Source organism: Salvelinus fontinalis, chromosome 31, assembly GCF_029448725.1.
Source record: "Salvelinus fontinalis isolate EN_2023a chromosome 31, ASM2944872v1, whole genome shotgun sequence".
Classification (NCBI taxonomy): domain Eukaryota; kingdom Metazoa; phylum Chordata; class Actinopteri; order Salmoniformes; family Salmonidae; genus Salvelinus; species Salvelinus fontinalis.
In genome coordinates this window covers 34,345,215-34,358,439 of record NC_074695.1, presented here as the reverse complement: position 1 = coordinate 34,358,439, position 13,225 = coordinate 34,345,215, and the positions used below count along the sequence as shown (strand labels likewise).

Here is a 13,225-nt window from a genome sequence, read left to right as displayed (position 1 = left end):
GAATTGCAATTAAAGAGCAATTCGCAACTCTATTCAGAACTGACCCCAACCCTGGAGTGTATCAGCAGCTGGGCAACCCTGGAGTGTATCAGCAGCTGGGCAACCCTGGAGTGTATCAGCAGCTTGGCAACCCTGGAGTGTATCAGCAGCTGGGCAACCCTGGAGTGTATCAGCAGCTGGGCAACCCTGGAGTGTATCAGCAGCTGGGCAACCCTGGAGTGTATCAGCAGCTGGGCAACCCTGGAGTGTATCAGCAGCTGGGCAACCCTGGAGTGTATCAGCAGCTGGGCAACCCTGGAGTGTATCAGCAGCTGGGCAGATTATGTTTGGACGTCAGAGGACAAACGTCATCAGGCATAATAGCGCCCTCTGGCGGGAATTTCGCCTGAGTCCAATGTGTAAAGAGAAGGGTTTTGAAATAAATTAAGGCCTATTTTATACATATATATATAACAGTAGAAATCTATGAATGGAATCTTGGGGGAACCTGTCTGCAAATCAAGGTGTCTTTTAGTACCAGTTTCACTGATTGTGCTACAGTGAAGAGTTTACAGATGCTTTCCCAAAGGTTCTACTGTGAACATAAAGACAACATCATGTGTATTCAGACAATGTTTCCCTCTAGTGGCTAAAATGTCCAAACATCACAGAAAGATGATTTTGTAATAGTATTCACATTTAAATTGGCAGTATTGGATGGCACAATAACAACAATATCAACCTGCCTAAAATGTGGACAGTTATCACTCAGGACAGTTTGAATTCTACACTGCAGTTAAAAGTTTGAAATTACCGTGTCTAACAGCAGATTATAGATTACAATAGAGAGTGTAATAATATTCATATGCAAAATAATATTCATATTAGTATACAGTATATATTTGGATTTCGGATGGAGTAGGCACAGTAATTAAGCCCAACTAATTGTTTTTATTTTTGTTCCAAAGCATGATTTTGTCCTCAGGGTAAATGCATCTTCTTCTGTTTTGCAGCTCTGCTATGAAAGGCATGCAGAATGTGGGATAGACTGTTCTTTTGGCCGAGAGGATTGTTTGAGTTCTTTGTGCCAGATGGATTGGATAGATGAGATTCACTGGATAACCCTGTGCCCGTAGAAGGATAGTGAAGGTTGGTGTTGCAGAGACAAAAGCCAGGTTACATAATGTAAATATAGGGCCTGTGGTGTTCCTTTCACAGGCTTAGACAACCTGCAAGTAAACTGGTGCACATGGCTTTCTCCTTGATCAAATTGTAAACAGTGCTACCAAACTTAATGTACCAGATGCAGAGAAATGTACTATTCACTGTATGTTCTACTGAGTAGTTCCTCTTGACAGGAAGCTGTTACACATGGCTTGTTTTCTTGAAGCTGATGCGTTGAGTAACTGTGAGAGGCAGTTTTCATCTTTGCTTTCTCTATCCGCTTTTCTCTTTGTACTGTTAGTGTGTGGGTGGAGTGGACAAGGTTGCTTCAGGAAAAAAGTGTGATTTTCAATTAATGCTCATAGAGGAGAGTGGTGACGAAGGTACAGAGAGAAGAACTGTGAAGACCGCTAACAGTCAGTCAGTCAGGATTATTTTCCGCCACTGCAATCAACAGGTAAACTGGCATCCTATTATTTTTTGCCACATATAACCAAACAGCACACTTGTTTTATATTGTATAGACTTTACAGGTAGATTAAAGTTTATTTGAATAGTCATGTGATATTTAGACTAGGAGGTTAGATTTGACCAAGTCATTCTGCCATTCTATTTGGAGGTAATACAATAGGTTATAAACACATGTATGTTATAGGCTTGAACACTATCAAAATATATATTTAAAATGCGCCTGAGGCTGTAAAGTTGAATTCTGCATTTAACATTTTGGTTACACTGTTGGAAAAATATAATAGTGAAGTCCTTGTACAGACATATATATATAATAGTGAAGTCCTTGTACAGACATATATATATAATAGTGAAGTCCTTGTACAGACATATATATATATATATAATAGTGAAGTCCTTGTACAGACATATATATATATAATAGTGAAGTCCTTGTACAGACATATATATATATAATAGTGAAGTCCTTGTACAGACATATTTGGCACGGAACATGACCATTCGATGGAAAGGGACGGAAACTTCAGAAACCTTCAAAGCAATATAAAGATGATTCAGATTACTTCCAGACTTATCTTATGAAGGCTATTTCATTTGAACACCTTTTAAAAGTAAGATTTGGGAAGTTACACACGTTAGAATATAAAATAAAGGCTACTCTTAACCTAATAATAAAGATGTGCAGACCCTAGAGTTATTTTTTGCCAAATAACTAACCAGTGTAATTGGATTGGGTGAATAACCTTATTGCTTTTCCTTTGAATGGTGAATTAGTTATTTCTGCTCAAATAAAGGAGACATTACATTTTTCTATTTTCCCATTGCATAAAGCCTATTGAAGATGCCTCTGGGGAAGGAATTCAGGAAGAAAGCAGAGGACATCACAGCAGTGTATGATCTGAGAGAGAAGATAGGAGAGTGAGTGTCTGTTATATTTTTGCTACATAGGATTAGATCTGCCGTTTCCACACAGATATAAGGCTCTTTACTTGGTGTGAGAGCCATACCATTCTGTGAGAGCCATTACCTTGATGCCTTGATGCTGACTGAAATACTGGCACATTCTTCCCATTATGAAGTATTACAATTCTCTAGCAGAGGCCCCCGGAGTTGTCAGAGGGGGAAGCCATTGCAATTCATCGGGTGACTGAGTAATTATTATCCCAAAATAAAGCAATGAGAACGAAAGCCTGTATGAATGGTTACTAATATGATGTGGGCCGTGGGCGTGTTTCAGGGGATCATTCTCCGTGGTGTACGTGGCTCAGCACCGCCGCTCCCTGAAACTTGTAGCAGTCAAGTGTATCCGCAAGAGGGCGCTAAAGGGCAAAGAAGGCATGTTGGAGAATGAGATAGCAGTGCTACGCAGGTTAGTGTCACATCTGCACTTTTAGCTAATACAAAATAGACAAGAAATCAATGGTTCAGAGTGTATCCATTGTTTCCCCTTCAGAATCAACCATCCCAACATTGTGGCATTGGAGGAGACCTTCGAGACATCTACAAAGCTTTATCTGGTTATGACTCTGTGGGTGGTGGGATTTTAATTTAGATACCCTGAAATGATCTAATCCAAGATGAATTGTTGATTATTTCGTTGCTTATATTTTACAATGCAATTGAAGGCTTGTTACCACAGTGTTACAGGAGGCGAGTTGCTGGACCGTATTCTGGAGAAGGGGAGTTACACTGAGAGGGATGCCAGCCGTGTCATACAACAGGTTCTGGAGGCAGTCCAATACCTCCACCAGCTGGGCATCGTGCACAGGGACCTGAAGGTACAACTGTCCACTAGCTGTTAGGAAAACACTTAACCTCACTATAAACAGCATCGTAGGATTACTGTTATGTCCCCCAAGTATATCAACATAAAAGAGAATAGAATGGATCTGAGAGTTCTGAGGTAGATAGATTTTCAATGTGCTCAATATAATTGGGATCAACACTCTCATGTGATTTTCTTATTGTTTGGTAGAAGTGTTCAAGTGATTATTAGATACAGCTTAATTGTCAATTATTTTAGGCCTTCTATTGTCATCATTCCAGCCTGAGAACCTACTGTATCAGACTCCATCGGAAGATTCCAAGATTGTCATCAGTGACTTTGGCCTGTCCAAGATGGAGGAGCAGGGGGTGCTCACCACAGCATGTGGAACCCCTGCGTATGTGGGTGAGGATCCCCAAATACATACATCACTTCTGAACCCTCATCATGTAGAATTAAAGCAGTTTGAGCCTCATACATTAACCTTCTCTTTCATTTTGTGTGCAGCACCAGAGCTTCTGCAGCAGAAATCATATGGCAAAGAAGTGGACCTATGGGCTCTGGGGGTGATCACCTATATACTGTGAGTGTATGGTAATGGTTAATTCCTCACAGTTGACTTAATACAGACAAGTGAAAAGTTATGTTGTGCTAAAAGGATTTATTTTTTACGTTCCAGACTCTGTGGCTACCCTCCGTTTTATGACGAGAGTGAGTCACATATGTACAGGCAGATCATAAAGGCTGAATATGAGTTTGACTCCCCGTATTGGGATGAAATCTCTAATTCAGGTAAAGTATGACCTTGGTCTATGAGAGATCCTTTTAGCTAGCCTGTATTAGTTCATTACATCACATCTCACACATATTTGACACACAACGTTATCACTGTCTTGGCTATAATTACTTATTTTTCTTTCTTTCAATGTGCTTTTAGTTTAACTTTCTTTTGTCTTGAAATTGTATGTCCTCCTGAATGCTGCTTCTCTCTCCACATTTTTCCGTTCAGCAAAAGATTTCATTCCGCACATGTTGCAGAAAGAACCAGAGAAGAGGTACAATTGTGAGCAGGCCTTGAAGCATCTTTGGTGAGTTTAAAAAAAGATTAGGAGCTTTGTGTGTATTCTTTTCTATAACACGTTTAGTACACATTCTCAGTACTATCAGTGTGCATGTCTTTGGTCAGTTGAAGAAAATAATGAGATGTTCTATACAACACAATGAATGGGTACTTTGATAAATATGGATATTTTCAAGTATTTCTATACTTCTATAGCCTATCGTAGTGTCCATGGCAGTTGAGTTTTAAACATAGATCACTTTAATCCAAACAGACAATAGATTCTTTCTGCTCAAAATATAATAATTTTCTTGATCTATATTGATTGCATATCACTTTATGTTTCCTTTGGGATTTTGATGAAAAGCATCCTGTAGGTCTGTTACTATATCACATGTAGTATACGGTACACATAGCATCCCACTGGGCACAGATGTCAGTTCAATGTCTAGTTTTGATTTACATTTGGTTGAGGTGTGGTTGTCAACTAACGTGAAATCAACAAAACATGTCACCATGTCATTGGATTTAGGTTAAAAGTTGATGACTTTTTTCAAATCCAATCAGTTTTCCATGCTGATTCAACGTCATAACATAGAATTTTGGTTGTTGAAATGATGTGGAAACAACGTTGATTCAACCAGTTTTTGCATAGCGGGCTAATGACTCCAAAGTTATATGATAATGGTATTGAGGGCTTGTTGATTGGTGCTGTGTGTGTTGTTGAATCAGGATATCAGGAGGAGCCGCTCTGGAGAAGAACATTCATGGATCCGTCAGTAAGCAGATCCAGAAGAACTTTGCTAAGAGCCAGTGGAAGGTAAGATTAGTCCTGCCTGGGCACTGTTTAAAATGTCCAAATCATCTTCCACAATACAATATCTCCCATAAAACTAGAATCTGGATATATGCCCAGTTACATTGACTTATGTAAATCAATTATTCTGTGTGCAGGAATGCACTACACTCTTAGAAATAAGGGTGCAGTTAGTGTACAATATTGTTCCCTGGGGAACAAAAATATCAAAATACACAATGTGCCTTCAGAGGTACACATAATGATCTCACATGGTACCTCTTAGTAAATTTTAGGGTACATATGTGGATAAAGTGTCTGGTGGTACATTTTTGTACCCAATATTTTGAATATAAATGTACAATAATTATACTCTTGTTCTCCAAAAAAGGGATACGATGTGAAGGTACATTTCTGTTTCCGAGGATACTAACAGCTTTGTCACTGGGGTGGTACCCTAAAAAGCCACATTTGTACCATAATCATTATCATATTTGCCAGCATGCTCTACTGCAGGTTCTTTACCTACTGTATTTATCTATTAATTTATTTTGCTCCTTTGCACCCCATTATTTCTGTCTCTACTTTGCACTTTCTTCCAATGCAAACCAACCATTCCAGTGTTTTTTTAGTTTTTATTTTACTTGCTGTGTTGTACTCACTTCGCCTCCATGGCCTTTTTATATTTTTATTTATTTATACATATATCTGTTTGCCTTCACCTCCCTTATCTCACCTCACTTGCTCACATTGTATATAGACTTATTTTTTTAATCTTTTTCACTGTATTATTGACTATATGTTTGTTTTTACTCCATGTGTAACTATGTGTTGTTGTATGTGTCGAACTGCTTTGCTTTATCTTGGCCAGGTCGCAATTGTAAATGAGAACGTGTTCTCAATTTGCCTACCTGGTTAAATAAAGGTTAAATAAATAAAATAAATAAAAAGGTAGATTATTTTTGAATAGTTTGTAATATCTTTGTTTTTGCGTATACATTCATTGATTGATTAGTCTTATGCTACATAAAGATAAATAACATACATTTTTCTAAACTAATCCAATCAGTTAGCTAGATTTTTTTGCACCTGTTATTGAAATGTTTGTTCCAGTTTAAATGGCGTAAGTAGTCGCCACACAATGTTTTTAATTTGTAATTTTATTTCACCTTTATTTAACCAGGTAGGCCAGTTGAGAACAAGTTCTCATTTACAACTGCGACCTGGCCAAGATAAAGCAAAGTAGTGTGACAAAAACAAGAACACAGAGTTACACATGGGATAAACAAACTTACAGTCAATAATACAAGAGAAAAATGTGCCTAACTCTGGCAGTCATAAAGAATGCAGGTTGCGGGTGAATAAAAATTCCAGCTGTTGGATATCCAAAATCTGTCTGGATTCAAATAGGAATTACATATCACTTTGCAAGCCAGCATAATGTGACTTGTAGGTAGGATAGCAAAATTCTGGTAACATTCCCACATTTCACATGTTTTCCAGAAATCACAGTTGGAAGATTCATGGAAAACAGAGGGAATAAGCAAGAAATGATTCAACCAGGATTTCTAGTTAGGGGAATATTGCAACCCTACTTGCAGGCCTGGTGTGGCCTGTAAACCATGAGTTTCCTAATGAGATATGTAAACGTATTGTCATAAAGAGCTTCATTTTAATGATAACATACACCTAGGAACTCACTTGGTGAAGGCCACGAGACTGAAAATGAACAAATTCAACAACCATTTCACTAACAAATACAGTCATGGGTGGTAACGCTACAATTTCCTCAACAAAGCAAGCCACACTGGGAAATTATATTGGATGCGTGGCTCAGCCTGTTCTTTCAGTTAGTTATTTTTGAGTGGAAGTGTTGTACCAGTTTAAGTAGTCTATGGTAGAGGTACGTTTTTGTCACCTACTAGAAACATGTGACTTTGTCACTGTGATACACTGGGGTATAATGGCAAAATGTACTTTTTCTAAAAGCACACTTTTGTACCTGTGGATTATATATTTTCAGAGGGCATTCAATGCCACGATGGTGGTGCGGCACCTCAGTAAGAAGAATCTAGTAGTAGAGGAGGAGGCTAAGGATAAGGCAGAGACCAAGGCTACACTGTAAGGTGAGGGATGAAATAATAATGGCACCGGAGAAGAAGGCAGACATTTTACGTGTCCCCAACTGGTTGTGTTTTTTGGTTAGTTTATTTGCGTTTTTTGTTACTTATTTTTTTTACTTATTTTGTACATAATGTTGCCGCTAGCGTCTCTTATGACCGAAAATAACTTCTGGACATCAGGACTGTGATTACTCACCATGGACTGTCAGAATCCTTTTTTTTTTTTCTTTAACGAGTCTGACGTGCCTGATGAGAACGATATACTGCTTTCTCGGGAACAGGCCCAGATCCCTGTGATTTGCGTGAAGAGGAGGTGGAGAAAAAGGGGCCAGAGGTCGAGCTGCCTTCTGAGAATTCGTAGGCGATCGAATAAACCTCCACTTCCTTCCATTCTTCTAGCAAATGTGCAATCTTTGGAGAATAAAATAGAAGACCTACGCGCAAGATTAAACTACCAACGGGACATTCAAAACTGTAATATCTTATGCTTCACGGAGACGTGGCTGAACGACGACACTATCAACATACAGCTGGCAGGTTATATGCTGTACCAGCAGGATAGAACAGTGGCTTCTGGTAAGACAAGGGGCGGCGGGCTATGTATTTTTGTAAATAACAGCTGGTGCACGATATCTAAGGAAGTCTCGAGCTCTTGCTCGCCTGAGGTAATCTCATGATAAGCTGTAGACCACACTATCTACCTAGACAGTATTCATCAGTATTTTTCGTAGCTGTTTACATACCACCACAGTCAGAGCCTGGCACTAAGACAACATTGAATTAGCTGTATTCCGCCATAAGCAAACAAGAAAACGCTCACCCAGAGGCTGCGCTCCTGGCAGCCCGGGGACTTTAATGCAGGGAAACTTAAATCCATTTTACCACATTTTTATCAGCATGTTAAATGTGCAACCAGAGACAAAAAAAACTCTGGACCACCTTTACTCCACACACAGAGACACATGCAAAGCTCTCCCTCGCCCTCCATTTGGCAAATCTGACCATAATTCTATCCTCCTGATTCCTGCTTACAGGCAAAAATTAAAGCAGGAAGCACCAGTAACTAGATCAATAAAAAAGTGGTCGATGAAGCAGATGCTAAGCTACAGAACTGTTTTGCTAGCACAGACTGGAATATGTTCAGGGATTCCTCCGATGGCATTGAGGAGTACACCGCATAAGTCATTGGCTTAATCAATAAGTGCATCGATGACGTCGTCCCAACAGTGACTGTACGTACATACCCCAACCAGAAGCCATGGATTACAGGCAACATCCGCTCTGAGCTAAAGGCTAGAGCTGCCGATTTCAAGGAGCGGGACTCTAACCCGGAAGCTTATAAGAAGTCCCGCTATGCCCTCCGACGTACCATCAAACAGGTAAAGCGTCAATACAGGACTAAGATTGAATCGTACTACACCGGCTCTGATGCTCGTTGGATGTGGCAGGGCTTGCAAACCATTACAGACTAGGGAAGCAAAGGGAAGCACAGCCGAGAGCTGCCCAGTGACACGGGCCTACCAGACGAGCTAAACTAATGGCACTAAAACATGCAAATGGCAAATGGCACTAAAACATGCATGAGAGCACCAGCTGTTCCTGGAAAACTGTGTGATCACGCTCTCCGCAGCTTAAACAGGTCAACATTCACAAGGCCACAGGGCCAGATGGATTACCAGGACGTGTACTGCGAGCATGAGCTGACCAACTGGCAAGTGCCTTCACTGACATTTTCAACTTCTCCCTGTCCGAGTCTTTAATACCAACATGTTTTAAGCAGACCACCATAGTGTATGTGCCCATGAACACTAAGGTAACCTGCCTAAATGACTACCGACCCGTAGCACTCAAGTCTGTAGCCATGAAGTGCTTTGAAAGGCTGGTCATGGCTCACATCAACACCATTCCAGAAACCCTAGACCCACTCCAATTTGCATACTGCCCCAACAGATCCACAGATGATGCAATCTCTATTGCACTCCACACTGCCCTTTCCCACCTGAACAAAAGGAACACCTATGTGAGAATGCTATTCATTGACTACAGCTCAGCGTTCAACACCAAAGTGCCCTCAAAGCTCATCAATAAGCTAAGGACCCTGGGACTAAACACCAGGCCAACAACCTCTCCTTCAACGTGATCAAGACAAAGGAGATTATTGTGGACTACAGGAAAAAGAGGACCGAGCACGCCTCCATTCTCATCGACGAGGCTGCAGTGGGCAGGTTGAGAGTTTCAAGTTCCTTGGTGTCCACATCACCAATAAACTAACATGGTCCAAGCACACCAAGACAGTCCTGAAGAGGGCACTGAAAAGATTTGGCACGGGTCCTCAGATCCTCAAAAGGTTCTACAGCTGCACCATCGCGAGCATCCTGACTGGTTGCATCACTGCCTGGTATGGAAACTGCTCGGCCTCCGACCGCAAGGCACTACAGAGGGTAGTGCGAACGGCCCAGTACATCACTGGGGCCAAGCTCCCTGCATTCCAGGACCTCTATACCAGGCGGTGTCAGAGGGAGGCCCTAAAAATTGTCAAAGACTCCAGCCACCCTAGTCATAGACTGTTCTCTCTGCTACCGCACGGGAAAGCAGTACCGGAGTGCCAAGTCTAGGTCCAAGAGGCTTCTAAACAGCTTCTACCCCCAAGCCATAAGACCCCTGAACACCTAATCAAATGGCTACCCAGACTATTTGCATCGCCCCCCCTCTTTTACACCGCTGCTACTTTCTGTTGTTATCACCTATGCATAGTCCCTTTATTAACTCTACCCACATGTGCATATTACCTCAATTAACCTGTGCCCCCACACATTGACTCTGTACCTGTACCCTCCTGTATATACTGTAGTCTCACTATTGTTATTTTACTGCTGCTCTTTAATTACTTGTTTTTTTGTGTTTAAAAAAAATAGATTTAACTGCATTGTTGGTTAAGGGCTCATAAGTAAGCATTTCACTGTAAGGTCTGCACCTGTTGTATTCGGCAAATGTGATTAATACAATTTGATTTGATTTGAATAGCATAAATAGCTCAGTATCACAATCCCGCAGCTAACAGACAATGGTCACAGTAGCTACAGTAACCTGTGTTTCTTTTCCCTTGGTTTAGGTTGTGACCTTTAATCCATGGGTAGAAGAGAAATTGCCCAGAAGAATCCTGTGACAGACCAGTCTGAGTGGTCATTTCTGTTCTCAAGCGTCTCTGTATGTGATAAAAAGCAAATACAGTGTGAAACTTTCTTTCTGCCAGCAGAGAGCACTCTTAATCAAGCTTAAGTTCTTATTTTTGTTGTCTGTCATCTAAACATTGCTCAGTCTCTGGTTGGGCCCCATACACTTCAGCAATAAGACTAATTTGACTCATCAAGTGTAATTGTGTTGATAAATCCATATAGGCTTAGTATCTGTTGACCATGCATGGATGTAAACATGTTTTCTTGAACGTTATTAAGTCTCTATAGACCCTTGTATTCTTCACCAATAAAAATGTTAGAAAACACTGTATTTTTTCCTCCTAGTTTGATCTATGATCACCCTCTTGTTGAGTTTGACACAGTCATTAGCATTCTTGATTGTCTTGGGAAGAATAAGAACAAATGAAATTGACTAAATCTGCAGCATTGAAAATGACGAACCCCAAATGAAAGGTTCAATGCAGCTGTTTTTATCTCAATATCAAATCATTTCTGATTAACAATTAAGTACCTTACTGTGATTGTTTCAATTAAAATGATCAAAAATAAACAAAAATAGCTTCTTAGCGAAGAGCAATTTCTCAAGCAGGAATTTTGCTAGGACTGTCTGGGAGTGGTCTAAGTGGAGAGTGGAAAACTGAAAACTAGCTGTTATTGGCAGAGAAGTTTGGAATTCTCGTTCTTATTGGTCTATTAACAAATTTACCACCTGGTGATGTCACCAGGCAGGCCAAAACTCCATCCCACTGAAATTTCAGGCGGTCTTTTCAAACAGCTCTTACACTAAAAGGGCATTATCATACTTTTCACAATTTCCCAGTATTATTCCAACTTCATAGTGTGGAAATGTATATAAAATATTTTTTTTGGACTGCACTGGGCCTTTAAAGCAACAATATGGGATAGGGGCAGAATACATATTGCCTTTGACAGGAGAAACAAACCATGCTTACCCTAAACTAATGAGACAGCTCCTAGAAAGCACTCCGCTGTATGTGTGTGAGAGAGAGGCAGCCATATGTGTCCTAGTGACCTAAGAACCCATAATATCTTACATTTGGGTCAGAATGCGTCAGAGTGCCCTTGAACATGGAGCAGTTCTCTTTTCATTAGAACAATGCCTGGAAAGAGTTTTAAAGGGGAATTTCACCCTGCCTCTGCCACAGAATATAGTCATTACTATACTAACAACATTACGTTTTTATCATAAACGTCACAATTATTCAAACCACAAGCTAAAACTAGCACATTTTAATTTCACTGCTATAATGGTGAAGTTTCAAATACCTGTGTATTTGTCTGCTCATAGCGAACCACAAAGTCCAGCATTCAAAGCGAATGCTGAAACCGCTCGCTAGGTAGAGGGGCCATGCCCACAAACTTGAATAATGACGTTGTTTACTTCAAACAACCAGCACACAGAAATCTCAGAACATTCTCGGCAAGATTGTTTTGAAAACATTTGTTTTTCAGTGTTTGTCATCATGCCCGTGTTGTGTTCTGTGCCTGACTGTGCTAATTACAAACAAGTGTGAAAATCTTTCACCATTTTACCTACCAGAGATTTCCCAGTGGCTTGCGACTATCAAGAATGATGCGGTGACCAAAGAGTATCTGAGGGAATTTCAGGCTGAACTGATTGGGAATCCATTTCGATGACAGCTGAGAAGTGATGCGATACCATCTATTTTTTTTATCCTTCACAACAAAACAGAAGATTCTCAATTAGAGGTAACCTAACGTTAGCTAGCCTCTTAAAACCTGTCTAGGACTCGCCAACAGCCAATTAAATTACAGAGCGCCAAATACAAATCAACAGAAATCTCATAAATCAAATTTCTCAAACATACAAGTATTAGGCACCATTTTAAAGATAAAATTCTCGTTAATCCAGCCACACTGTCTAATTTCAAAAATGCTTTACAGCGAAAGCTCCACAAACGATTATGTTAGGTCACCACCAAGTCACAGATAAACCCAGCCATTTTTCCCGCCAAAGAGAGGAGTCACAAAAAGCACAAATAGAGATAAAATGAATCACTAACCTTTGATGATCTTCATCAGATGACACTCATAGGACTTCATGTTACACAATACATGTATGTTTTGTTCGGTAAAGTTCATATTTATATCCAAACATCTTATTTTACATTGGCGTGTTAGATTCAGTAGTTCCAAAACATGCAGTGATATTGCAGAGAGCCACAATAATTCACAGAAATACTCATAATAAATGTTGATGAAAATACAGCAATTATACATGAAACTGTAGATACACTTCTCCTTAATGCAACCTCTGTCAGATTTTTAAAAAACTTGACGGAAAAAGCATAATCTGAGAACGGCGCTCAAAGCCCAAACCAGCCAGAGAAATATCTGCCATGTTGGGTAGTCAACATTATTCATATTATTTATATATAAATATTCCCTTAACTTTGATGATCTTCATCAGAATGCACTCCCAGGAATCGCAGTTCCACAATAACTGCTAGTTTTGTTCGATAATGTCCATCATTTATGTCCATTTATGTCCAATAGCTTCTTTTGTTAGGGCGTTTGGTAAACAATCCAAAAGCGTGTTCTAGTCCATTCGGACGAAACGTTCAAAAAGTTATATTACAGGTCGAAGAAACTTGTCAAACTAAGTATAGAATCAATCTTTAGGATGTT

At 40.0% G+C, this 13,225-nt stretch overlaps 1 protein-coding gene across 1 annotated transcript; it reads left to right on the top strand.

Moving 5' to 3' along the window:
• Window positions 1-460: 460 nt before the first annotated feature.
• LOC129830102 (calcium/calmodulin-dependent protein kinase type 1B-like) lies at window positions 461-10,860 on the top strand. The gene is made up of 12 exons (XM_055892332.1): window positions 461-1,600; window positions 2,446-2,532; window positions 2,852-2,983; window positions 3,068-3,142; window positions 3,254-3,392; window positions 3,661-3,784; window positions 3,887-3,962; window positions 4,059-4,171; window positions 4,389-4,467; window positions 5,172-5,259; window positions 7,259-7,361; window positions 10,471-10,860. Exons 2-11 carry the CDS (start codon window positions 2,456-2,458, stop codon window positions 7,358-7,360), a joined length of 1,005 nt encoding a protein of 334 aa, XP_055748307.1. The 5' UTR covers window positions 461-1,600; window positions 2,446-2,455; the 3' UTR covers window position 7,361; window positions 10,471-10,860.
• Window positions 10,861-13,225: the final 2,365 nt, after the last annotated feature.

Bases quoted from the DNA above. Each gene is read 5' to 3' on its own strand.
- LOC129830102 (XM_055892332.1), top strand. From the start codon at position 2,456: ATGCCTCTGGGGAAGGAATTCAGGAAGAAAGCAGAGGACATCACAGCA. The intron at 2,984-3,067 runs GTTAGTGTCACA...TTTCCCCTTCAG, and splicing joins GAGATAGCAGTGCTACGCAG to AATCAACCATCCCAACATTG. The intron at 4,172-4,388 runs GTAAAGTATGAC...TTTTCCGTTCAG, and splicing joins GGATGAAATCTCTAATTCAG to CAAAAGATTTCATTCCGCAC.